This window comes from Salmo trutta, chromosome 28, assembly GCF_901001165.1.
Source record: "Salmo trutta chromosome 28, fSalTru1.1, whole genome shotgun sequence".
Classification (NCBI taxonomy): Eukaryota; Metazoa; Chordata; class Actinopteri; order Salmoniformes; family Salmonidae; genus Salmo; species Salmo trutta.
The window spans coordinates 40,753,768-40,781,015 of record NC_042984.1 but is presented as its reverse complement, the minus strand read 5'-3'; the positions used below and the strand labels follow the sequence as shown (position 1 = coordinate 40,781,015).

Genomic DNA, 27,248 nt, shown 5'->3' with positions numbered 1-27,248 from the left:
ACAAAGACACGGCAGTTGGAACCAAAAATCTCAAATTTGGACTCACCAGACCAAAGGACAGATTTCCACCGGTCTAATGTCCAATGCTCGTGTTTCTTGGCCCAAGCAAGTCTCGTCTTCTTACTGGTGTCCTTAAGTAGTTGTTTCTTTGCAGCAATTCTTCCATGAAGGCCTGATTCACGCAGTCTCCTCTGAACAGTTGATGTTGAGATGTGTCTGTTATTTGAACTCTGTGAAACATTTATTTGGGCTGCAATCTGAAGTGCAGTTAACTCTAAGGAACTTATCCTGTGCAGCAGAGTTAACTCTGGGTCTTCCTTTCCTATGGCGGTCCTCATGAGAGCCAGTTTCATCATAGCGCTTGATGATTTTTGTGACTGCACTTGAAGAAACTTCTTCAACTTCTTGAAATGTTCCTTATTGACTGACCATGTCATAAAGTAATGATGGACTGTCATTTCTCTTTGCTTATTTGGGCTGTTCTTGCCATAATATGGACTTGGTCTTTTACCAAATAGGGCTATCTTCTGTATACAACCCCTATCTTGACACAACAGAACTGATTGGCTCAAACACATTAAGAAGGAAAGAAATTACACAAATTAACATCTAACAAGGCACACCTGTTAATTGAAATACATTCCAGGTGACTACCTCATGAAGCTGGTTGAGAGAATGCCAAAAGTGTGCAAAGCTGTCATCAAGGCAAAGGGTGGTGTCACAATCTTCTTCGTCAGATGATAAAGAAAAATCATTGTCGAACCAAAACGCAGCAGGGTTATGTGCACTCATCTTCTTTTATTGAATTGGCAAAGAAGGAAAAACCAAAATAAACACGTACACAAAACACAATGCCGAATAACAGACCGGTAAGGCATTAAGGCTATACCTAGCACAATCTCCCACAAACTACCAACACAAACACATACCTATATATAGGACTCTCAATCAGAGGCAACTAGGAAACACCTGCCTCCAATTGAGAGTCCAACACCCAATGACCTAAACAAAGAAATACTAATACTAGAATGAACATAGAAATACAAAACATATAACATAGCCCAAAACCCGGAAATAATAAATCAAACACCCTTCTAAACAACCAACCACCCCGAACCACACTAAACAAATACCCTCTGCCATGTCCTGACCAAACTACAATAACAAATAACCCCTATTACTGGTCAGGACGTGACAGGTGGCTACTTTGAAGAATCTCAAATATGAAATATATTTGGATTTGTTTAACACTTTTTTGTTTACTACATGATTCACTATGTGTTATTTCATAGTTTTGAAGTCTTCACTATTATTCTACAATGTTGAACAAAGTAAAAAGAAAGAAAAACCCTTGAATGAGTAGTTGTGTCCAAACTTTTGGACTGGTACTGTAGCTAAAAGCTTGTGATCAGGATGCATGATGTATAGGGAAGTTGTGTTCTCTTCCTCTACCACCGAAGGCAGCATTCAGAGTGTCAACACCATATGCATGCTACCTATATCTCTTAAAGGAACAGTGTCACAAGAAAGTGTTACATCCTTACCCATGCATTAGCCTACAATATCCACATCCAAACCCACGTACACCATTCCGGGGCATCATAATTACTTTACTTTTCTCCTTTATGTACCCTAATGTTTTCTTACTATGTAACGTACCTTTCACTAATAATGGTGACCAAGACAATAACGGCGGCAAAGCAAAATGCAGGTCTCGCAAGTTTCTCAGCATATCTTGGAAAGACATGCCTTGGTGGACGTTTCGGGTCTGCTTAGAAAAACCTGTACAACCACATTGAGGTGTTCAAGCGATCAATTGGTATGGTGCTTAACAGGACTTGCTCTTTCTCTTTCTCCCTCTCTCTGTGTGGGAGTCTCTCTCTCCCCCTCTCGCTCTCACTCTGTGTGTGTGTGTGTGTGTGTATGAGAAAGAGAGAGAACATTCCATTTTCGTAGAAAAAAGGCTGACTATCTAATGTTCCAGAGCTGCACTACAGTAACAATCAAAACAAATCCAGTATTTGAACTTGAACATTTAACAACAAATGTTCATTCTGTTTATTCTCGGCCTCTGGCAAAACATAATCTATTTTATTCACCCATTATCTGTTTTCCCATAACCTCTAGCTAATACCAGCTCTGCTCTGGACATGCAGAACACATGCGGAATGACAGATGTAATATATATAGAGAGCGAGAGAGAGAAATTGAAATGAGAGAGCGAGAGAGAGGGGGGGCAGGGAGACCCCATTTGGGGCTCAGCAGAAGGACAGAGTGGGTAGAGAGGAGGTCTAGTACTAGAAGGTGCCTCCGTCACTGGGAAACGGGTTTCAGTCAGTGTGTATTGATGTTTTCTCGCGCACGCCTTTCTACATTCTTCAGCCTACGAGCGGCCACGCAACATCAGCAGAGAGCGCGGAGAAGGCAGAGCCGTCTGTGAGAAAGCGCAACTTTACAGACCTTTCAGGACATAAGGTTGGTCAACTTTTTTTGGACATTCATCATCATTAAAAAAAACAAGTTCTGCATGCATTGCTTCCATTCTCAGCCTCTGAATACTGTTTCAACAGATACAATTGTTGCTCCTTATAACAATGTGACAAATGTGACGGGTATGCCAATTACATCACAAAAATGTCACGTTTTGTTACATTGTTAAAAGGAGCAACATGGTTGTTGAAACAATATTCAGAGCTGGACGGGGGACCCATATGGCCCAATGTAAATATCACATTCAGCCTGTCAAAAAGAACATCAAAGGGTTTCTGTCATTTCTGGTTAAATATTTGTCACAGCTAAAATGGGGGAGGGAGGTAGAGTTTTTTGTAGGCTATTTTACGCCACTTATGACAGCGCCAAAGCTGGTAGTGTGAGTCTACAGTGTCACATCATGTCCCTTGAGACTTTAATCTATCTAGGCCCTATCTACCAATATTTATATCAGTGGCACATCTACCATCAATAGATAATTGACTCATAGGCTATTCCAAGGCGCACATTGGATAAAATGTGCATTTGGTATCGCAAGCCTACATTAAACTTAGGTTATTATTAGGCAATAGCTGAAACTAGACCTCAGGAAATAGCGCGGTCTATTTTTACGGACAGACCCTTTTCCACGACATTCATTCTAGCCTACATTCTTCATAAACTTCTGTCTTATCTAACTATGCTGTTCAAGTATAGACACCTGAGTTGATTAACCGTTCACAGGATTGGTTAACTCTTGAGGTTGCTAGGGTCTCCACCGAGCTAGGTAAATCTGCTTTTAGTTTTAATGCACCATATTGCTGGAACAAAATTCAAAATACATTTTCATCTTGATGTTCTGGTGCCGTTCAGCAATTTAAAGTATTGATTGGGGACTTATATGTGTAGGGATGTAACTGTTTTTCTGGTTGATTTGTGATTCCCATGACTGTGTTTTTGTATTTTAATGTGTAGGCTTATATTTTTGTTGTATATACACCTTTGTAAAAGAGACCTAGTGTTACAGAGTCTAGTTTGATAGATAACTAACTGGGCTGTTCCCTGGATCCAGTATGTAGGGGTTGTACAATGCTTGAACAATTACATTTTAGTCATTTAGCAGACGCTCTTATCCAGAGCGACTTACAGTATTGATTGCATATATTTCATGTATTTTTTATTTTTTTTGTACTGGCCCCCCGGTGGGAATCGAACCCACAACCCTGGCGTTGCACACACCATGCTGGCGTTGCAAACACCATGCTCTACCAACTGAGCCACAGGGAAGACTGAACTTGGCACATGTGTCTGTCTTTATTATTCTTTATTATTTCATCTAACATATAGTACAAAAACACCTAGGTCTCAATGTGTTTTCCCTGTTAAAATAAAGGTTCAATAAAAACTCACTCACCTTGACTGCACTATAGCCTGTTGTTACTGTAACAGAGCCTATATGGCAACCCATTTGCACTTGCCATTGCCATAAAACTCAGCTGAGGCGCATGGAGGGGGTGGGGGTGGTAGTGGAGGGGGAATGTGACCACAGTCACTTGGTGAGAGGAGAGTTGAACATGGGTTTATGGTTCTATGACGTATGTCGCTGTATCGAATTGAAAACATTCCTTCGGAGCTGCTGAGTGGCTTTCTGCTGAGCGCCAGCCGGAGAATTAATGAAAAATAGCAAACAATGAATGTCTTGGTCACTTGCATGTCTTGGTCACTTTTCGCTGGTCTGTCATATCTGTACAGCATCGACCTACTATCCGTTCTCCCTGTTTATGTTGCAGCGTGGGTCCTAGGTGTCTACATGCCCGAACCAGAAGATCCGCGGCGGACTCCGCAAGGTGTCTCCTACGCCGAACTGAAGCACTTCGTCAACGCCGACGGACAGCACTTGTTCTGCCGCTACTGGGAGCCGGATGCCCCCCCAAGGTCAGTGGATGAAATGGCATGTGAGGTGTAAAACCGGACATGTATGGTATGCTAGAGACTGTGATAGATTCAACTAAAATAGAACCTAATGTTCTCCATTCAGTGAGTTATATGCTCCTGTGCTTGCCCCCTGCTCCCTCATCCCATAAAACCCATCTAAAATGGAACAGACACCACTACATCAGAGAGTTGGCCCTGGAAACAGAGAGGCCCACACAACATCTGGACTCACCCTCGCTCTGGAATCATTTTACATTTGAGTAATTTCGCAGAGTGAACAAAGGCACAAAAACAGATTTTTCACCTCGGGGATTCGAACCAGCAACCTTTCAGTTACTGACCCAAGGCTCTTGACCTGCCGATTTAGTTTTCCATAAACCACCACTAGTTATGTGAGCATGTTCCTTGTTTGTGGGCGGATTAAGAATCTGTCTCGCATCACACACACAGCTCCTGTCATATAGGCTAGCCTGCAACATATCACTGAGCCATTTTTTTGATAAGAATGGCGCCGGAGGAGATGGCTGCCGTTTTAAGATCTCCTAACCAATTATGCTATTGTGAGTGTTTTTTCACATTATTTGTAACTTATTTTGTACATAAGGTTTCTGCCACCGTCTCTTATGACCGAAAAGAGCTTCTAGATATCAGGACAGCGATTACTCACCTCATACTGGACGAAGACTTTTTCTTTAACTAGTCGGACATGAAGGATTTACTTCAGACACTCGACAAGGCCCAAGTCACCGTGATTCGTATGAGAAAGAGACAGAGATATCTGGGATGTAGGTTGGGGTACCTTGTAAGGATTCGACGGCGAGTGGATAATCTGCCTCCATCATCAGTCCTACTAGCCAATGTACAATCATTGGATAACAGAATAGACAAGCTATGATCATGAATATCCTACCAACGGGACATTGAAAACTGTAATATATTATGTTTCACCGAGTCGTGGCTGAACGGCGACAGGAATAACATACAGCTGGCGGGGTTTACACCGCCTCCGGTAAGACAAGGGGTGGTGGTATGTGTATACTTGTAAACAACAGCTGGTGCACGAAATCTAATATTAAGGAAGTCTCAAGGTTTTGCTCGCCTGAGGTAGAGTATCTCATGATAAGCTGTAGACCACACTATTTACCAAGAGAGTTTTTATCTATATTTTTCGTAGCTGTCTATTTACCACCACAAACCAATGTTGGCACTAAGACCGCACTCAATGAGATGTATAAGGCAATAAGCAAACAGGAAAATGCTCATCCAGAGGCAGCGCTCCTAGTGGCCGGGGAATTTAATGCAGGGAAACTTAAATCCGTTTTACCTCATTTCTACCAGCATGTTAAATGTGCAACCAGAGGAGAAAATAAAATCTCGACCACCTTTACTCCACATACAGAGATGCATACAAAGCTCTCCCTCGCCCTCCATTTGTCAAATCTGATCATAATTCTATCCTCCTGATTCCTGCTTACAAGCAAAAGCTAAAGCAGGAAGCACCAGTGACACGGTCAATAAAGAAGTGGTCAGCTGACGCAGTTGCTAAACTACAGGACTGTCTTGATAGCACAGACTGGAATGTGTTCCGGGATTCTTCCGATGACATTGAGGAGTACACCACATCAGTCACTGGCTTCATCAATAAGTGCATCGATGACGTTGTCCCCACAGTGACTGTACGTACATACCCCAACCAGAAGCCATGGATTACAGGCAACATTCGCACTGAGCTAAAGGGTAGAGCTGCCGCTTTTAAGGAGCGGGACTCTAACCCGGACGCTTATAAAAAAACCCCGCTATGCCCTCCGACAAACCATCAAACAGGCAAAGCGTCAATACAGGACTAAGATTTAATCGTACTACACCGGCTCCAACACTTGTTGGATGTGGCAGGACTTGCAAACTATTACAGACTAAAAAAAGGAAGCACAGCCGCGAGCTGCTCAGTGACACAAGCTTACCAGACGAGCTAAATTATTTCTATGCTCGCTTCGAGGCAAGCAGCACTGAAGCATGCATGAGAGCATCAGCTGTTCCAGATGACTGTGTGATCACGCTCTCCGTAGCCGTTGTGAGTAAGACCTTTAAACAGGTCAACATTCACAAGGCCGCAGGGCAAGAAGGATTACCAAGACGTGTACTCCAAGGATGCGCTAACCAACTGGCAGGTGTCTTCACTGACATTTTCAACCTGTCCCTGACTGAGTCTGTAATGCCAACATATTTCAAGCAGACCACCATAGTCCCTGTGCCCAAGAACACTAAGATAACCTACCTAAATGACTACCGACCCGTAGCACTCACGTCTGTAGCCATTAAGTGCTTTGAAAGGCTGGTCATGACTCACATCAACACCATTATCTCAGAAACCCTAAACACACTCCAATTTGCATAATGCCCAACAGATCCACAGATGATGCAATCTCTATTGCACTCCACACTGCCCTTTCCCACCTGGACAAAATGCTATTCATTGACTACAGCTCAGCGTTCAACACCGTAGTGCCCTCAAAGCTCGTTACTAAGCTAAGGACCCTGGGACTAAACACCTCCCTCTGCAACTGGATCCTGGACTTCCTGACGGGCCACCCCCAGGTGGTAAGGGTAGGTAACAACACATCTGCCACGCTGATCCTCAACACGGGGGCCCCTCAGGGGTGCATGCTCAGTCCCAACCTGTACTCCAAGGTTCACTCATGACTACATGGCCAGCCGCGACTCCAACACCATGATTAAGTTTGCCGACAACACAACAATGGCAGACCTGATCACCGACAACAATGAGACAGCCAATAGGGGAGAAGTCAGAGACCTAGCCGTGGGGTGCCAGGATAACAACCTCTCCCTCAACGTGATCAATACAAAGGAGATGATTGTGGACTACAGGAAAAGGAGGACCGAGCACACCCCTATTCTCCTCGACGGGGCTGCAGTGGAGCAGGTTGAGAGCTTCAAGTTCCTTGGTGTCCACATCACCAACAAACTATCCTGGTCCAAACACACCAAGACAGTCGTGAAGAGGGCACGACCAAACCTATTCCCCTCAGGAGATTGAAAAGATTTGGCATGGGTCCTCAGATCCTCAAGAAGTTCTACAGCTGCACCATCACTGGGGCCAAGCTTTCTGCCATCCAGGACCTATATACCAGGGGAAGAGGAAGGCCCTAAAAATGGTCAAAGACTCCAGCCACCCAGTCATTGACTGTTCTCTCTGCTACCGCACGGCAAACGGCATCGGACCTCAAAGTCTAGGTCCAAGAGGCTTCTTAACAGCTTCTACCCTCAAGCCATAAGACTCCTGAACAGCTAATCAAATGGCTGCCCAGACGATTTGCATTGTCCCCCCCCCCCTTTACGCTGCTGCTACTCTCTGTTTATTATCAATGCATAGTCACTTTAACTCTGCCTACATTTACATATTACCTCAATTACCTCGACTAACCTGTGCCCCCACACATTGACTCTGTACCGGTACCCCCATCCTCACCGCGGTCTAGGTGCTATATAAGTCCCATATTTTATTATTATTATTATTACCACCATCTGTCCCTAGAGTACCACTAATTTAATGACTTCTATTAACAGTAGTGTGGGTCAGTTTATAGTAGTGCATTTTCATAGTAGTTTGTTTAGCATGAGCTATAGTTTAGACTGAAGGCTAAATGGTGGTGGGAAAAGCAGATAGAAACATATTTTAGGGCATTCTGTTCATGTGGTGGCATCATCTATAAAAATTCACATTTGGTATAGATATCTACAAGCTATCCTATGAATTCTCCCCTTTATGATAAGAGATTCTGTGAGATTCAGCCTCAGGTTTTAATGATTGGAATAAAATAAATGCCTGTTTACAACATCAAATTCATGCAACTTCTGCCATACATGTCCATTGATGACATCGCTTACTGTGCATTTAGAGACTAGAGAGTGAGGGACTGCTGGTGGAAAGAAGTAGGTGAAAGGTGCCGGGAGAGGGGAGGGCACCTTTACAATGATTGACAGATCTTTCAATAAATAATCTGGGGGCTGTGAACCAGTGAGACCTGGCTGTCTTTGTAAACACAGGGCCGTAGCTATATACAGTGCCCTCAGAAAGTATTCATACCCTTTGACATATTCCACATTTTGTTGGAATAGATTTTAAAAATGTATTAAATATGTTTTTTTCTCACCCATCTATACACAATGGCATATAACAACAAAGTGAAAAGATGTTTGTATATTTTTTTGTACATTTATTGAAAACGAAATACCGAAATATCTCATTTACATAAGTATTCACACCCCTAAGTCAATACTTTGTAGTAAAATCTTTCACAGAGTTTAAAGCTTTGAGTCTTTCTGGGTACATATCTAAGATCTTTCCACACCTGGATTGTGCAACATTTGACCATTATTCTTTTCAACATTTTTAAAGCTCTGTTGTTGATTATTGCTAGACAAACATTTTCATGTCTTGCCATAGATTTTCAACTATATGTAAGTCAAAACTGTAACTTGGCCACTCAATAACATTCACTTTCTTCTTGGTAAGCAACTTCAGTGTTGATTTGGCCTTGTGTTTTAGGTTATTGTCCTGCTGAAAGGTGAATTCATCTCCCAGTGTCGGGTGGAAAGCAGACTGAACCAGGTTTTCCTTTAGGATTTTGCCTGTGTTTAGCTTTATGACATTTTTTTATCCTGAAAAACTCCCTAGTCCTTAACGATTACAAGCATACCCATAACATGACGCAGCCACCACTGTGCTTCTAAATATGGTGAGTGGTACTCAGTAATTTGCCCCAAACATAGCACTTTGTATTCAGGACAAAAAGTTAATTGCTTTGCTACATTCTTTGCATTATTACTTTAGTGCCATGTTGCAAACAAAATGCATGTTGTGGAAATGTTTTTTTCGTACAGGCTTCCTTCTTTTCACTGTCAGTGAAAAGTTAGTATTGTGGAGTAACTCCTATGTTGTTGATCCATCCTCACTTTTCTCCTATCACAGCCATTAAACTCTGGAACTGTTTTAAAGTCACCATTGGCCTCATGATGAAATCCCTGAGCGGTTTCCTTCTTCGCCAGCAACTGAGTTAGGAAGGACACCTGTATCTTTGTAGTGACTGGGTGTATTGATACACCATCCAAAGTGTAACACCATCATGCTCAAATGGATATTCAATGTCTGCTTTATATATTTTTACACATCTACCAATAGGTGCCCTTCTTTGCGAAGCATTGGAAAACCTCCCTGGTCTTTGTGGATGAATCTGTGTTTGAAATTCACTGCTCGGCTGAGGGACCTTACAGATAATTGTATGTGTGGGGTACAGAGATGGGGTAGTCATGAAAAAAATCACATTAAACACTATTATTGTACACAGAGTCCATGCAACTTGTTAGGTGACTTGTAAAACACATTTTTACTCCTGAATTTATGTAGGCTAGCCATAACAAAGGGCTTGAATACTTATTCACTCAAGACATTTCAGCTTTTCCTTTTTAATTCACTTGTAAACATTTTGAAAAACATGATTCCACTTTGACATGTTGGGCTATTGTGTGTAAGCCAGTAACAAAAAATCTCAAATTAATTAATATTAAAATCAGGCTGTAACATAAAATGTGGAAGGGGTGTGAATAGTTTCTGAATTCACTGTATGAGGACACCGAGGTCCGGACCTCTGTAATTTTTTAAAATTAAAATATATACACTACCGGTCAAAAGTTTTAGAACACCTACTCATTCAAGGATTCTTCTTTATTTGTACTATTTTCTACATTGCAGAATAATAGTGAAGACATCAAAACTATGAAATAACACATATGGAATCATGTAGTAACCAAAAAAGTGTTAAACAGATCAAAATATATTTTATTTTTTAGATTGTTCAAATTGCCACCCATTGCCTAGATGACAGCATTGCACACACTTGGCAAGATGAAACAACTTAATATCGCCATCTGCCGGCCTTTGGGCTACTGACCACCAGACCTCCAGGGGGCCCTATTTATTTTGTTTGTCTCTCTCACTCAGATATCATATTAAGCCATGGCAAAATGTGTAGAATTGCAGGAAATGAGCTTTAAAACTGCAAAAACAGTTGTTCTGTAAAGCAAACTTATTTGTTTACCTTTTTGTTAATAAAATACTTTTTCTGCTATCAGATCCCTTCGTACAGTACGTATGCAATTATTGGTTTTTAATCCCGGTGCTGAGTTAATGTGAGTTAAGGTGTAGTGGCTAATTGTATAGCTCAGGGGTTCGTAAACTTTTTGGGCCCATTTCGATATCTGAAAATTCTCGCGACCCCAACCATGGGAAAATAATTATGTCGTTAAGTAGGTATTTCTTCTCAACTCGCTATCATATACTTTTAATGTGGGGCTATGACAGTCAGTTGCAAATTAGTCTTACATAATGTATCTTATCTCACCACCACTAATGAGACGGGTGTGCTTGATGCATGTTGCGTTGAAGCTTCTCTAAATCAGGGAGGGTGGTCGACAGTGCGTACCTCATCTCTGCTGTCACATCCAACCTGGATCGATATTTGGTTTTAATGCAGACGAGAGCACTGAATCCAGCTTCACACAGATATGGCAAAGGAGTTTTATGGTGCTTTCAAGAAAACTGTGAAAAATACAAGGCCAAATTATGACATCGGTGATCTTCAGGTTGGAAAGTCAGGGCTCTAGAAAGAGGCCCGAGTAGGAATTCTGTGTTGGATGACCGTTCAAAACGATTATTCCCAGTCGGAGCTTGTTTTGATTTAATTTTATCTTTTAGATTTGAATAATTTTCATTTAGATTTTGAAGGTTAACCACATTACAATGATTTTGAGACACAAAGACGATATTATAATATATGTGTTTTTGTATATATATTATTTCTCCAGGATTTGGGAAAATCCCACACAACCCCATTTTCATATCAGGCAACCCCACATGGGGTCGCAACCCCTAGTTTGGGAACAGCTGGTATAGCTAATAGGCTATGTGTTTGTAGATCGACTCCGGTGAATGAAGCTACAGCAACCATTGTGATAATGGCTGGGGACATTTTTGCTTGTTTATGCTGTTCTCCAAATAGAATTGTATATATTTTTTAATTGTATAGAAATGCAGTGCATGAGCTTCAACTTTCTAAAAATATCTTGGAAATTTGAAGAATTTCCAATCCCCCCTGTCTAGACCTCACTAAAACTCAGACCCTGGCTACGGCCCTGGCTCCACACACATGCATGCGCACGCACACACAAACACAGACTAGTGGTTAGAGCATTGGGCCATTAACCTAAAGGTTGCTTGTTCAAAATCCAGAGCAGACAAGGTGAAACATCTGTCCTTGAGCAAGGCACTTCAACCTAATTGCTCCAGGGTCATCATTGATAATGGCAGACCCTGGCCGTGACCTCACTCTCCTAGCATGTCTCAGGGAGAGTTGGGATATGCAAAAAACACATTTCCAATTCACACATGCGTATTAATACACACTTATAAACTGGGTGGTTCGAGTCTTGAATACTCTGTGTTGCGTCGTACTTAAGAACAGCCCTTAGCCGTGGTATATTGGCCATATACCACACCCCCTCTGGCCTTATTGCTTAAATAACGCACGGTGTAATTCCATGAATATGAAGTTCATTCTTACGTGTTCTATATTTGAGCTGCTTTTCAAAGCAAAAGTCGAATTGAAAACATTATTGGCAATGAATTCGATTTTCATAATAGCAAGCTAGGATGATGGTTTGGTTAGCTACGCTAGCAAGTCTGTTTGTTTGGCTACCAAGGCAACTACTGTGGCTATCTAGCTAGCTAGTAAACTTGATAGCTACTTCAGTGGATGTTGGCACATTTCTACTGGCAAATGAATACATTCTAGCGGCAAATACAGTATGTCAATTTATAGGTATAAAAGGGATAACCAACTCAGGGCTCTATGCGTTCTCTGGAATACAATAACTCTGTCGAAGGTCAGTTCCATGTCGTGCACTATTTACCTGAGAACGCATAGCCCCTCGTTGATTATCCCTTACACACAGTGCATGTGTGAAATATGACAAATATAAACACCCACCAAATGATGTATTATTAATTACTCACACGCACGCACGCACGCACGCACGCACACTCACACGCACACGCACACACACACACACACACACACACACACACACACACACACACACACACACACACACACACACACACACACACACACACACACAGTTAAGAGGGTCATTACACTATTGATGTTTGGAGTCAGGATTACAAGAATTCCCTACCAAACAAGGCAGGCTTGAATGTTTGTCTTACTGCTTTTTTTCCCTCACTTCTCTTCTCTCTGGCTTTCTCACTGTGTATTACTCTACATTTTCCGTGATCAAAGTGGAAATTACATCTGTATCAAGGCATGCTTATTTGGCACTTCTGGTTTTAGCAGTATTCACCTGCGCTGTCCTCAGTCCCCAGCCCTGCCGTAGTCAGTTAAATTAGGGTTTTGACCCTGAGGTGTTGAGCAGCTCTTAATCTGATTAAGACGCCAGTGTTCAGGCCCTGGCCCATTCACAACCTCTACCTCTATCGCTCCCTCCCTCCCTCGACCACACACGTACAGGTTGATACGCCGTACAGAGTTCAGTCTGCGTCTCATGAAGATGATTATCATCTTGGCTTGTTTAATGCTGTGTCGAAAACGTTATGTTACTTCGGGCTGGAGGCAGCATTTGGGTCGAAGCCACATTCTGTGAGACAAGTGGGTTTCAAATTCCTTGGAGAGAGAGGAAGAGGGCGAGATAGAAAGAGAGGGAGCGGGAGAGAAAGAGAGAGGGAGAAAGTGAAAGGGGGAAAGAACATTTCAACTCCCCACTCCCATTCCCAAGACACTGAATATACTCACCACAATCCACTGAGATAAGCTCTATAGAAGCCCTACTGTCCCATGTGTGTTGGGAACATTATGTTCACACAAAGGCGCACTATGAGCGGCTCCTCAGCCAACAAGTGCACGGCAATCTCTAGCTAGCCGGAGGCTCTGAAATAAGAACGAGAGAATGAAAGAGAGAGAGAGAGAAACTGGAACAGAGAAACCACTAATGAAGCTTGATGAACAGCTACTCTCTCGCTCTCTCCCTCTGTTCCATCTCTCTCAATCTCTTCCATTCACTCCTTCTCTGAACCCGGTCAGGCTAATTGCATCTGACTGAGAGATTCACTCCGTTTTGTAGACTGGTTATAAACAGGAACCAAAGCCTTACCGGCAAGCTGGGTTGGTTCGCCGCTCTTTCCCATGGCTATGTGTCTGTTTCTTGGAGATTCCAACCCCTGTCTGGTTCCAGTTAACTCTGCTGCTCCGTGGGCAAACAAGGGTGTGGTGCGGTTCAGATAACTGCTTACACTGAGAGACAAGATGTGGAATGTTTTATTACGACGAAACCCTTCGATGGGCGATCAAGAGGATGTTCTCACAGAGTTGTTGATTTGATCACTATCTAGTCACTGGATGAGTGGACTCAAGTCCCAACCACGTCCTTCCGATAGAGGGATCGCCAACTCAATTAGGGACAATCAAAAATAATCTGAGTGCCCTCGTCAACTAATTGCAACACTCCCTCTAAGTGTTTTAATATAGTACAAAAGGTGTGCATGAAATGTGACTGACTTCACTCTTCTTCCCTGTGTCCTGCAGGGCTCTGGTGTTCGTGGCACATGGGGCAGGAGAGCATTGTGGGCCGTATGATGAGATCGGCCGGACCCTGAAGGAGCAGTCCCTGCTTGTCTTTGCTCACGACCACGGTGAGCCAAAACACGCTGCAGCGGTGTTGTAGTACGCGATCAAGTGTTAGATAGGTGTACTATCCTTTCAGCATTACAAATGTGCAACTTTAATGAAATGTTGCTTTAAAAAATGGTTGGAAAGCAACTTTTGGCACTACCAAGGGACTTGGGCATCGACTTGGACTCGAGGCTTTAGTGACCTGACTACATCACTGTCATGCAGCGCTTCTTAGTAGAGTCACAGAGGTAGCACTTCATTTTACGGTCACCAAATAGCCACTAAAAATACCGGAGAAGTCCTACCCACTGCAGCCACATCATTTACTGCTAGTAAAATACCAGTGGAAATCTTACCATAGACAAATGTGATGCCACGGCGTAATATGTTTGTTATCGCTAGAACAGTTTGTACGTTTTAGTATGGAATAGGACCGGTGACTGAGTGTCACCCAGTCTCATAGTGAAGTAGAGCAGGTCCCAGTTGTGTTTAGCAACAGCTCTAGAGTCAACGCCAAATGAGAGTTGGAACTCCCTGTTCCCTGTGATCTAACGAGCGACAGGTCATAGAATGTCAGTGTACAGCACTCCACAGAGACCTCTGGGAATGTCATCTTCATTAATGATTCCTATTGGGTCAAAGTAAAACTTGACCTATTAACACGGATTTTTTTTCCAAGGTTATTATACAGTAACGAGAATGATGTTAATAAATGTTGTGTTAAAGGGATTTTTCATTATTTTGTCTACGACAAAACATTTTTTAACTCAATGTTCTCCATTGCGTTTCAAAGTAATTACAGAAATATTGAAATCACTAGGTGAGAGTGGGATTTTTGACACATACGAGCATGCGCACGCGCACGCGCATACTTCACCGCAGAAGAAAAATGAACAGCATCCCGTGACTGACAGACACCAATGGGCTTCCATTGCTCCATTATCAGTGGAAGCTATTATGGGGAGAGAAACAAGTGAGAGAGAGAGAGGGGGGGGTGGAAGGATGGAAAGTGAGAGAGGGTGAACGGCACATGTTCTGATTGTTGAAACTGTAGCTGGTGTCGTGGTGCCATGGCAACGCACCTTTTACATAGCTTCAGCAGCATGTTCAGAGCAAGGTGTTGGAAGGTAATGGGAGGAGGGAGGGACAGCTGGCATGATAACATAGGATGGATTGGCACGTACGGAGATGGAGAATGGCTCTCCCTCTCTGTCTCATCTGGCTCGTCTGTACAGAGAGTAATGAAGGGTAGAGTGGGAAATGTTTCCTCTATTGTCTCTGTCAATTACAATGGCGCCTTGTCCTCATCTCTCTCTCTCGCCCTCTAAATCTATCTCTCTCTTGGTCTCTCTCCCTCTAAATCTCTCTCTCTCTCCCTCTAAGTATATATATATATATATATATATATATATATATATATCCCTCTAAATCTATCTCTCTCTTGCTCTCTCTCTCTCATTCTCTCTCTCTCTCATTCTCTCTCTCCCTCTATATATATATATATATCTTCCTCTAAATCTTTCATTCTCTCCCTCTATATCTATCTCTCCCTCTTTTTCCCTCCATCAGTTGGCCATGGCCAGAGTGAAGGAGACCGGATGAATATTAAGGACTTCCAGGTGTTTGTCAGAGACTCCCTCCAGCACATTGATCTGATGAAGGGCCGACACCCCGGCCTGCCTATCTTCATCATCGGACACTCTATGGTACGGCACATTCTGTAGTCTATTCGCTGACCAAACACTGGGGTAACTCTGTGGTACGGTACCCTCTCTAGTATCTTCCTTGTCAAAACACTGGGGTCACTTTCATGAACTAACACTCGCACTTGATTTGTTTTGCCCCTTACTGGCTCAGACTTTTTTTATTCTTACTAGCTCTGACTTTGCTGATAGCTACTGTATTGAGGGAAATTGTACTTACTATGCCTGTGATATGTGGTTGTCCTACCTCACTGTATTAAGATGAATGTACCAACTGTAAGTCGCTCTGGATAAGAGCGTCTGCTAAATTACTCAAATGTAAAATGTCACTATGGTACTGTACCTTCTCTAGTTTATTCCTTGTCCAAACACTGAGGCTGTATCATTGCCAGCGGCTATGGCGTTTACCTCTCAACACAGGAGAAACAGTTCTCAGAAGTCATAGGGCCAGGGTTAGATTGAGGCTATATCCATTACACAAACATTATACAAGGACTTCGCTCAACACACCTACACTCGGTGTGACTCAGATGACCACAGATGCTCTGACATCACAGCTCGTGCGTCTATGCTCATCGAAAATGGTGTCCTTTGAAAGTTTAGCTATGTAAATACCAACAGGGCCAAGTCAGACCTTAAAAGGGATTTAACGTATTTAGCATTACAGGCCTCATTTCCCTTCCCTGCTGCTCTGCCGCTGTTTGCTTGTTCTGCTGTTCTATGACTGATCTCTGCTGTAAAAGCGGCTGAATAATGGAAACCACCTATAGCCTACACGTCCAGATCCTCGTTGTGATAACGTCCTTTAGATTCTCTCATGCACCACCAGCTGTGCACAATTAGACAGCCTTCCCTTAGGTTTGACATGCAGTTCAAATTAGATGACTTTGCTTTATTAGGAGCGGAATGTAGGCAATTTTACTAGAGTAAATGTTTAAACAGGACGTTTTAATGGGAAGTTATTGTAATGGAAAAACCTGTGGAGTGTGGTACGGCCTGGCATTTTATAGGCATGTGGGCCAGTTTCCCCGACACAGATTAAGCATAGTCTAAGACTAAAAGTTCTCAATGGGGAAGCTCCATTTAAAGTCGTTTTTAGTCCAGGACTAGGTGTAATCTGTGTCCAGCAAACCAGCCATGAATGTACAGTTGAAGTCAGAAGTTTACATACACTTAGGTTGGAGTCATTAAAACTCCTTTTTCAACCACTCCACAAATTTCTTGTTAGCAAACTATAGTTTTGGCAAGTCAGTTAGGACATCTATTTTGTGCATGACACAAGTAATTTTTCCAACAATTGTTTACAGACAGATTATTTCACTTATAATTCACTGTATCACAATTCCAGTGGGTCAGAAGTTTACATACACTAAGTTGACTGTGCCTTTAAACAGCTTGGAAAATGCCAGAAAATTATGTCATGGCTTTAGAAGCTTCTGATAGGCTAATTGACATAATTTGAGTCAATTAGAGGTGTACCTTTGGATGTATTTCAAGGCCTACCTTCAAACTCAGTGCCTCTTTGCTTGACATCATGGGAAAATCAAAAGAAATCAGCCAAGAACTCAGAAAAAAAGTGTTTACCTCCACAAGTCTGGTTCATCCTTGGGAGCAATTTCCAAACGTCTGAAGGTACCACGTTCATCTGTACAAACAATAGTACACAAGTATAAACACCATGGGACCACGCAGCCGTCATACCGCTCAGGAAGGAGACGCGTTCTGTCTCCTAGAGATGAACGTACTTTGGTGCGAAAAGTGCAAATCAATCCCAGAACAACAGCAAAGGACCTTGTGAAGATGCTGGAGGAAACAGGTACAAAAGTATCTATATCCACAGTAAAACGAGTCCTATATCGACATAACCTGAAAGGTCGCTCAGCAAGGAAGAAGCCACTGCTCCAAAACTGCCATAAAAAAAGCCAGACTACGGTTTGCAACTGCAGATGGGGACAAAGATCGTACTTTTTGAAGAAATGTCCTCTGGTCTGATGAAACAAAAATAGAACTGTTTGGCCATAAACCATCGTTATGTTTGGAGGAAAAAGGGGGAGGCTTGCAAGCCGAAGAACATCATCCAAACCGTGAAGCACAGGGGTGGCAGCATCATGTTGTATGTGGATATATTGAAGCAACATCTCAAGACATCAGTCAGGAAGTTAAAGCTTGGTCGCAAATGGGATGGACAATGACACCAAGCATACTTCCAAAGTTGTGGCAAAATGGCTTAAGGACAACAAAGTCAAGGTATTGGAGTGGCCATCACAAAGCCCTGACCTCAATCCTATAGAATATTTGTGGACAGAACTGAAAAAGCGTGTGCGAGCAAGGAGGCCTACACACCTGATTCAGTTACACCAGCTCTGTCAGGAGGAATGGGACAAAATTCACCCAACTTATTGTGAGAAGCTTGTGGAAGGCTACTCAAAATGTTTGACCCAAGTTAAACAATTTAAAGGCAATGCTACCAAATACTAATTGAGTGCATGTAAACTTCTGACCCACTGGGAATGTGATGAAAGAAATAAAAGCTGAAATGAATCATTCTCTCTACTATTATTCTGACATTTCACATTCTTAAAATAAAGTGGTGATCCTAACTGACCTAAGACAGGGAATTTTTAGAACCCATTAGACTGTAATGTATGAGCAGTGTCAAATTGGGCATTTCCTGTGTCAGGGGCAAATTCCACCACCACTATTATCGACATTAAAGCCCCGAAGCCTGTGGTCTCAGTCAACACAAATGGCATGTTTCAGATTAGGAGAATCTTAATCCAGAAACAGGCTAGTCCAGATACTTGTGGTCCCAAATAATCCTTTACTGCAATACTTGCACTGGCCGCTGATGAATTTATTATGACACCAGGCGAGACCCAAATGCAGACACAGGAGGCAGATGGTTGGAGTCTTACGATATTTAATAATCCAATAGGGTAAGGCAAGAGAATGATCGTGGACAGGCAAAAGGGTCAAAACCAGTTCATAGTTCAAAAGGTACCGAAGGGCAGGCAGAAACAAAGTCAGGGCAGGCAGGAAGATCAGGCAGGCAGGAAAGTAGTCCAGAGTCAGGCAGAGGTCAAAACCAGGAAGACTATCAAAAAGAGAATAGCAAAAGAAGTACGGGAAAAACACGCTGGTTGACTTGACTAACATACAAGACGAACTGGCACAGAGAGACAGGAAACACAGGGATAAATACACTGGGGAAAATAAGCGACACCTGGAGAGGGTGGAGACAATCACAGGGACAGGTGAAACAGATCAGGGCGTGACAGAATTGACTGGTGACCCTCACTGACCTCACTGCCCTCACTGCACTCAACAACAAAGTCCAGTCCCTCCAAACTCCATCCCTCCTTCTCTCTTTCTGTATTTCCTGACCCATTCCTTCCTCCTTCCCCCTCTCCTCCCCTGGCTCTGTACGTCTGGCCCTCTTCCATGTCCCACTTCTTCAGTGCTAGGCCTTTATGTAATGTCAGTATGTTAGCGCCTTACATAACCACAATCAGAGTCTTCATAGTGTGAGGGGACGCAACACAATGCAAGTATTCTTTCCCTCAGTGCAAGAGGGGATGAGCTTGTGTGTGTGTTTCTGGTGGAGGCCTCTCTTGGTATAATCAATTCCTTAAAGAGCACCTCTGTTCCCCTCGCTCACCCTTCCTGCTCAACCCTCCAAAGGCCTCTCTCTCTCTCTCTCTTTCTCTCTCCATTCATTCTTAGCTCCTTCAGTCAGGAGCCGTTACCCCAGAAAGCCTTTCTTGGTATGGGAAGGCCGTGACCCAACATGGACCATTTGGTGCCGATATCACTATCAAACCCTCCAATAACAGCTCAGAACTAGCAGGGAAGATTCCCTAAATTCACTGCAGTTCACTCACTGTTTGACCAGTCAGTTGAATTAGGCTGAAACTAACCCTGGATGGGATTTGACAAAACAGAATAAGCATTACTCAATCAACAATTTGTTTGTGGTCTCTCGATTAGTTAGTATAGATATACAATAGAGACACATTTATTCAATTAAATTGTATGGTTATCGCTATATAGATTTAGCCGTGTTTGCGATGTTCAGTGCATTTGTCTTTCATTTCATTCGCTGGTGGGAAATGTTTTTCTCAACAGCCCATCTCTTTAAAGGCTCACTCGATAGAGGCACCCACTCTCATGAATATTCAAACATCTGACAAAGAGAGGGCAGACAAACACTGTTCAAACAAATTTGCCTCCCAAAAGCCCTCCACAATTATCCGTGCCAAATTGATTGATTCTAGGAAGCCGTTGCGTAACTCCTAATTAGTTTACCCTCGCGTATTTGATTTAAAGGAGAACTCCATCCAAAAACGATCTTTTGATATTTGTTTCGTTAGTCCATTGTTTGGTTGATATAGTCCCAACATGTTTTGCATGTCAGCACTCAAGTTTTCAAGATATATTACTTTCAAAATACAGAAATACACTGAGTATACAAAACTCTGTCCGTGACATCGACTGACCAGGTGAATCCAGGTGAAAGATACGATCCTTATTGATGTCACCTGTTAAATCCACGTCAATCAGTGTAGATGAAGGGGAGGAGACGGGTTAAAGAAGGACATTTAAGGGGGGGTGCAACTCAATATTAGGAAGGTGTTCCTAGTGTTTGGTGTACACAGTGTATAGCCGGTATGAGCCGTGCACTGGTTTCTGTTTTTTTCATGTTATTCAATTGTTACCATGCACCTGCAACAAAGATAGTGTAAGGGTCGACGCTGGTAGAGACAAAGATAGCTCAGATGTGCGAGTGCCTTTTGAATTGTATTTCTGTATTTTGAAAGTTATAGATCTTGAAAACGTCATTGCTGACATGCAAAACATTTTGGGATATCAGCAATGGATTAATGAAACAAATACCAAATGATAGTTTCTGGGTGGAGTTTTCCTTTAAATCACAAAAGACGTCATCGTTTCTCTTCCTTTTTCTCTTCAGGGTGGAGCCATCTCAATTCTGACGGCGTGTGCACGACCGAACGACTTTGCCGGCGTGGCTCTGATCGCTCCTATGGTCAGGGTGAACCCAGAGTCTGCCACGCCCTTCAAGGTGAGTTTTGCCCATAGAAATAGGGTTTACTTCCTGTCTACCCATTACCCACCTATTCTTTAACGGGGATGCCCGTTCTAGGAATTATATTTCTGGGGTTTCACCTGCACCAAGTCCCCTCACATTTAGCCTGTCACCAATGTTAACAACTCTATACCATGTTATTAATCCCTTTTATAACCACTGACCTGAGCTGTATTAGCCCCCTACATGCCTTTGTAATCTCTGTGGTTGCTCCTCTTTGTTCTACAGGTGTTCTTGGCTAAAGTCGCAAATCACATTGTGCCCAGTCTCTCTCTGGGCTTCATTAAGTCTAAATGGATTTCACGGGACCAAACACAGGTAAATCTGGTCTATGGAATGTGTGTGTGCATCCTCAGTGCGTACACACACACAGCGTTTTAAAGGCTGCTCCACAATAGAGGCTTGACTGAGATCCAGATCGTCCAGCTGTCTGTTTTGAACCGGTCCGGAATTGGCGACAGAGAGAAACATTTGCTGTTTTTTTTCAGCTATTTTCCTGCAATTCTGGAACTGTTTCCATGGAGCTGAGATAAAATGTTGCAGTGTGAAAACTGCACTTCCACGCATTTTGCCATGGCTATTTTTGTGTTCTTATGCTCAAACATTAATACAAAACCAATGGGGACCCCAGTCGGTGCCCCTAGGCACGTACCCTGCGTGCGCCGTCAGTAATCCAGCCATGCCAAAAATACTCCTACATTTTGGGACTTTTCGATTCTCCCTGACAGTCTAGCTTTCATTTTGGTGATTTCTAGTTGTCAAAGGTTATATTATTCAAAAATATATAGATAAATTGTATTTTCTACATTCAATGCTTTCAGAAACTATTCGTACCCCTTGACTTATTCTACCTTTTGTTGTGTTAAAGCCTGAATTCCAAATGGATTTTAGCAAATGTTAGTAAAATAAAATACAGAAATATCTCATTTACATAAGTATTTACACCCCTGATTCAATACATGTTATAATCACCTTGGGCAGTGATTACAGCTGTGAGGCTTTCTGGGTAAGTCTTGCACACCTGGATTGTACAATATTTGCACATTATTCTTTTAAAAATTCTTAAAGCTCTGTCAACTTGGTTGTTGATCATTGCTAGACAGCCATTTTTAAGTCTTGCCATAGATTTTCAAGCTGATTTATTAAGTCAAAACTGTAACTCGGCCACTCAGGAACATTCAATGTCTTTGGTAAGCAACTCCAGTGTATATTTGGCCTTGTGTTTTAGGTTGTTGTTCTACTGTAAGGTGAATTTGTCTCCCAGTGTCTGTTGGAAAGCAAACTGAACCAGGCTTTCCTCTAGAATTTTGCTGTGCTTAGATCTATTCAGTTTATTTGTAATCCAAAAAATCTCCCTAATCTTTGGCGATGACAAGCACACCCTTAAGATCATGCAGCCACCACCATGCTTAAAAATATGAAGAGTGGTACTCAGTGATGTGTTGGATTTTGCAGTTTTACTTTACTTTATTGCAAACTGGATGCATATTTTGGAATATTTGTATTCTGTACAGGCTTCCTTCTTTTCACTCTTGTCATTTAGGTTAGTATTGTGGAGTAACTACAATGTTGTTGATCCGTCCTCAGTTTTCTACTGTAACAGCCATTAAACTCTGCAACTGTTTTAAAGTCACCATTGGCCTCATGGTGAAATCACTGAGCGGTTTCCTTCCTCTCCGGAAACTGAGTAAGGAAGGTCTCCTGCATCTTTGTAGTGACTGGTTGTATTGATACACCATCCAAAGTTTAATTAGTGACTTCACCATGCTCAAAGGGATATTCAATATCTGCTTTCTGTATTTTTACCCATCTACCAATAGGTGTCCTTCTTTGTGAGGCATTGGAAAACCTCGCTGGTCTTTGTGTTGGAATCTGTGTTTGAAATTCACTGCTCGACTGAGGGACCTTTACAGATAATTTGGTTGTGTGGGGTACAGGGATGAGGTAGTCATTCAAAAATCATGTTATACACTATCATTGCACACTGAGTGATTCCATTCAACTTATGTGACTCATGCAAATTTTTACTCCTAAACTTATTTAGGCTTGCCATAACAAAGGGGTTGAATACTTATTGACTTGAGACATTTCAGCTTATCATTTGTAAAAAATATTTCAAAAATAATAATTCCACTTTCACATTATGGGGTATTGTGTGTAGGCCAGTGACACAATCTCAATTTAATCTATTTTAAATTCAGGCTGTAACACAACAAAATGTGAAAAAGCAAAGGGGCGTGAATACTGCCTACTGGACGTTAAAAGATGCCTACTGGACAACTTATTTGTATTGCTTTTAAATCTTAATGAATTTTAATCTTATTAACACTTTGTTCTAGATGGCTATTTCTGTAGGTAGCTATCAAGTAAACACAATGATAGGCACTGTACTTTCCGTCTAGTTTTAGTCATTTAAGTTTGCACTGAAAGCCTTTTTCTATCCCGAAAATGTATTTCGAAAAAGGTCTAAAGTTTTTATTTTGGTGTGGCGCCAACAATTTAGCAGCGACCCACCACTGTGCGTGTTGGATACTGTACAATGATTGTATTCAGGCCATATCTTATACAGTAGTATGCACATCATGGGTCAATATTGAGAAAGTAACCCATATGGCGCTTGGCTTTCAGTGAACATCTAAGAAAAAATGCTCAGTGGTCACTCAACAGTCTCTTCCTTTACCCTGCAGGTTGAAGCATATGACACTGATGAGTTGAACCATCACGGTGGGATGCGGGTGTCATTTGCCATGCAGCTGATAGGCGCGTCGGAGCGGATCGAGAGAGAGATCCCCGCCATCACCTGGCCCTTCCTGCTTCTCCATGGCGACGTCGACAAGCTGTGTGATATCGGAGGGTCCCAGATGATGTTTGACAAGGCCCCGAGCGCGGACAAGAAGATCAAGGTGGGACTAGCACCAGAGCCATATATTTCGATCAAAAATATTTCGATAAATATATAGTGTGGTTAAATATATACTACCGTTCAAAAGTTTGGGGTCTCTTAGAAATGTCCTTGTTTTTGAAAGAGGCCCATTATCAGCAACCATCACTCCTGTGTTCCAATGGCACGTTGTGTTAGCTAATCCAAGTTGATCATTTTAAAAGGCTAATTGATCAGCAGAAAACCCTTTTGCAATTATGTTAGCACAGCTGAAAACTGTTGTCCTGATTTAAAGAAGCAATAAAACTGGCCTTCTTTAGACTAGTTGAGTATCTGGAGCATCAGCATTTGTGGGTTCGATGATCAATTAGCCTTTTAAAATGATCAACTTGGATTAGCTAACACAACGTGCCATTGGAACACAGGAGTGATGGTTGCTGATAATGGGCCGCTGTACGCCTATGTAGATATTCCATAAAAAAAATCTGCCGTTTCTAGCTACAATAGTCATTTACATTAACAATGTCTACACTGTATTTCTGATCAATTTGATGTTAATTTAATGGACAAAAAAAATTCTTTCAAAAACAAGGACATTTCTGAGTGACCCCAAACTTATGAACGGTGGTGTATGTCTCTGACTAGCACTGCACAGGCCAAAACAGACATGTCGACAGACCTGAATAGCTCAGACACTGAGTCATACAAACTGATATAGACAAGCCAGTATATTTATCTTATCTGCTCTTGAACTTCTCTATTTTTCTTTTCTTTCTCTATTTGTTGAACTGGCTGTTCGAAGTCCATACATCATCATCACTTGTCACACTAAAGAGAGAGGGGGAACAGAGAGGGTGAGAAATCGGGAACACAGAGCGGTAACAGATAGAGCTAATCGTGTGTGTGTTCTCTCTCTCTCTTTCAGGTGTATGACGGAGCATACCATGCCCTGCACCATGAACTCCCAGAGACTGCGGCGTCAGTGCTCAAGGAAGTCACCGGCTGGATCTCCGAGCGTCTCCCTGCGTCTCCTTCTCAGGGGTCCTAGTCTCCTCTTCCTCTGCACCCCCCCATCCCAACCAACCCCGCCCTCCATGCTGTATTACCACTGTATGAACCTCAAACCTTTCTACATTTGTACTGACCATTTGCAATACTAATGCCAACTTGTCAGTAATCTTTGGACCCCTAGGGCCATTGTACGGAAGTTCTGATTTCCTAGGCTCTATATTAGGGACAACAGCTGTGCCCCAGATGCCAGGCGGCAGGTCATAGTACATATATCAGCCATGTCTCTCTGTACTGAGTTCAAAGAGAGCCATGCTGAGAGCTGGGCCAAGCGCAATTCACAGAGGCATTTTTGTCATTTGTAACCACGGTGATCACCAGGCCGACAGAAACGTGTTGAATTCCCCCCATGCTGCGGTGCTCCCTTTTGTGTGTTGCCGTGGAGACAACTGGCCTTTGTTCTCCCCTCCATATCTCAGATCTTCTGTTCATAGAGTCAAACATCTTGGACTCGTTTGAATGCCCCAGACTGCTGCCCCCAATGGTTATTTGTCAGAACTGCAGGGTTTAGGTGGCTGCAGCCCAAGACAGAGAAGCTGCCCGTTACCATGGCAGCATCTCAGAAAAAAAAAGGTTGAATCCATTGGAGCGCCACTGTAAAACGAGGCATGCTGTGACCCATTATACAGTAGATGCTGTGTACAGACAAAGGCATCACTTCGCTGCATGTTGTCTCTGCATTTATGAAGATGACAGGGCCTTAGTGTACCACCCGCAACATCAACATTTATGGGTGTTCCCCATAGTCTGCATTGGACTAATACAGATTATAAGGTATTGTTATGAGTGGAAAGCCCACCTATCTTGTTACATTTATGATTGATGGCTTACTGGCCAATCGGATGAAAGCTCTCTTATATTGTTTGCACGCTGGTTTGAGCGTCAGATTGACTTGACAGATGACCCCGGCATGGAACACATAGATATTGTGCTGGAGCTAGTCCGTCTTTGTGTGGTTAACAAACTGTCAATAAACAGCAGAAAGAGAGAAGGTCGTGGTTTCCTTCTTCCCACGCCAACATCAGCCAACGAGGAGCTGACAGAAATAAGACGGGGCTTATCAGGTACGGTACAGTAGCTGGCTAAGCTAACTCTGGTGACGTTAACTGTGAAGCTAACTTACTGAAGAGGCTAGCTGGTCAACTCTAAGGAGCCAACACAACACTGTTGTCGGAAGTGCTTCATTTCATACTTTTGTTTTATTTTATACTTTTATTTAAAGGTCCCGAATAGTGAAAATCATGCTTTTCATCAAATATTCAGATGAAACCAGTTCATAGTAGGTTGACCCATGTATGAAAAATTACTATCTGGTACATTGACAAAGTTGATCATAGAGTTACTGTTGCCCTCCCCCCATGTCAAACGCTTGGATTCAGGAGGCAGGCGTTACGTCCGGTTTTATGCAACATCACGTAAAGCCAGACATTTTATACACCAATGGTAGTGTCCTGTAATCTTAACTAATTTAAATATGTAAATACGCCTTAAACCCGTCATCACATGTGCATATCATACAGCTTTGTTTACAAACCGTAAGATAGCTTCAAGCAGAACGTGAAAGTGAGTCAGGCTCGGGTCACAAATATGATGACTTGCAACTCGACTTTGACTTTAACACCAATGACTCGTGACTTAACTTGGCCTTGAGCCTTTTGACTCGAACTGACTTGATACCCTCCCCAAGCCCAAATGTTAAAAATGATGCTATTAAAAAAGTGTGCAGCGCATCAACTCTCTTTAAGAAGTTCAGATTACAGTTTGAATTGGACAGCAGTCAATCAAATTGTGGCAGCTGAGAAAAGGTTGCGTGTGGCAGTGCAGAGGAACGTCGGTGGGTGAATTCAGTCAGAGCCTTTGGAAAGATGATACCCAAAATTATTATTTCGGATATATAGACTACGCTGTAGTCAACAAAAAACGGATTGCAACTTGCAAAACATGCGGGAAGAAAATTACAGACGGAGGAGCAACAACTTCCAACTTTGTTCGACATTTGAAGCTGCACAAAGAACGGTAAGTTGTGGCTAATATAGCCGACAGCTATATATAACTTTGCTTGTGTAGCATGTAGGCTAACGTAACGTTAAATCAATGAACCTCCACACAGTCAATCAGTGCGGGAACGTGATCATTGCACCCAATATTGAGCTACAACTGGCTAGGCTGTTGGTAGCCTAAATCCTGCCTGATGTTACTGCTGTTCCTGAAACCATTGACATACGTTAGCCTACTGTAACCACACAGAGAGAGAGAGTGTGTGTGTGTGTGTGTGTGTGTTGGGCGATTGTGTACAAGCCTACATCGCCCGATTGCAATCCTCGATA

General features: G+C 42.5%; 1 protein-coding gene across 1 annotated transcript; it reads left to right on the top strand.

Annotated features, from left to right (window-relative positions):
* The first annotated feature begins 2,268 nt into the window (after window positions 1-2,268).
* On the top strand, window positions 2,269-25,912 carry LOC115166239 (monoglyceride lipase). Its single transcript, XM_029720061.1, has 8 exons — window positions 2,269-2,475; window positions 4,260-4,404; window positions 14,079-14,185; window positions 15,735-15,871; window positions 20,838-20,948; window positions 21,201-21,290; window positions 23,660-23,875; window positions 24,779-25,912. The coding sequence occupies exons 2-8, from the start codon at window positions 4,280-4,282 to the stop codon at window positions 24,899-24,901; spliced, it is 909 nt and encodes a 302-aa protein (XP_029575921.1). The 5' UTR covers window positions 2,269-2,475; window positions 4,260-4,279; the 3' UTR covers window positions 24,902-25,912.
* Window positions 25,913-27,248: the final 1,336 nt, after the last annotated feature.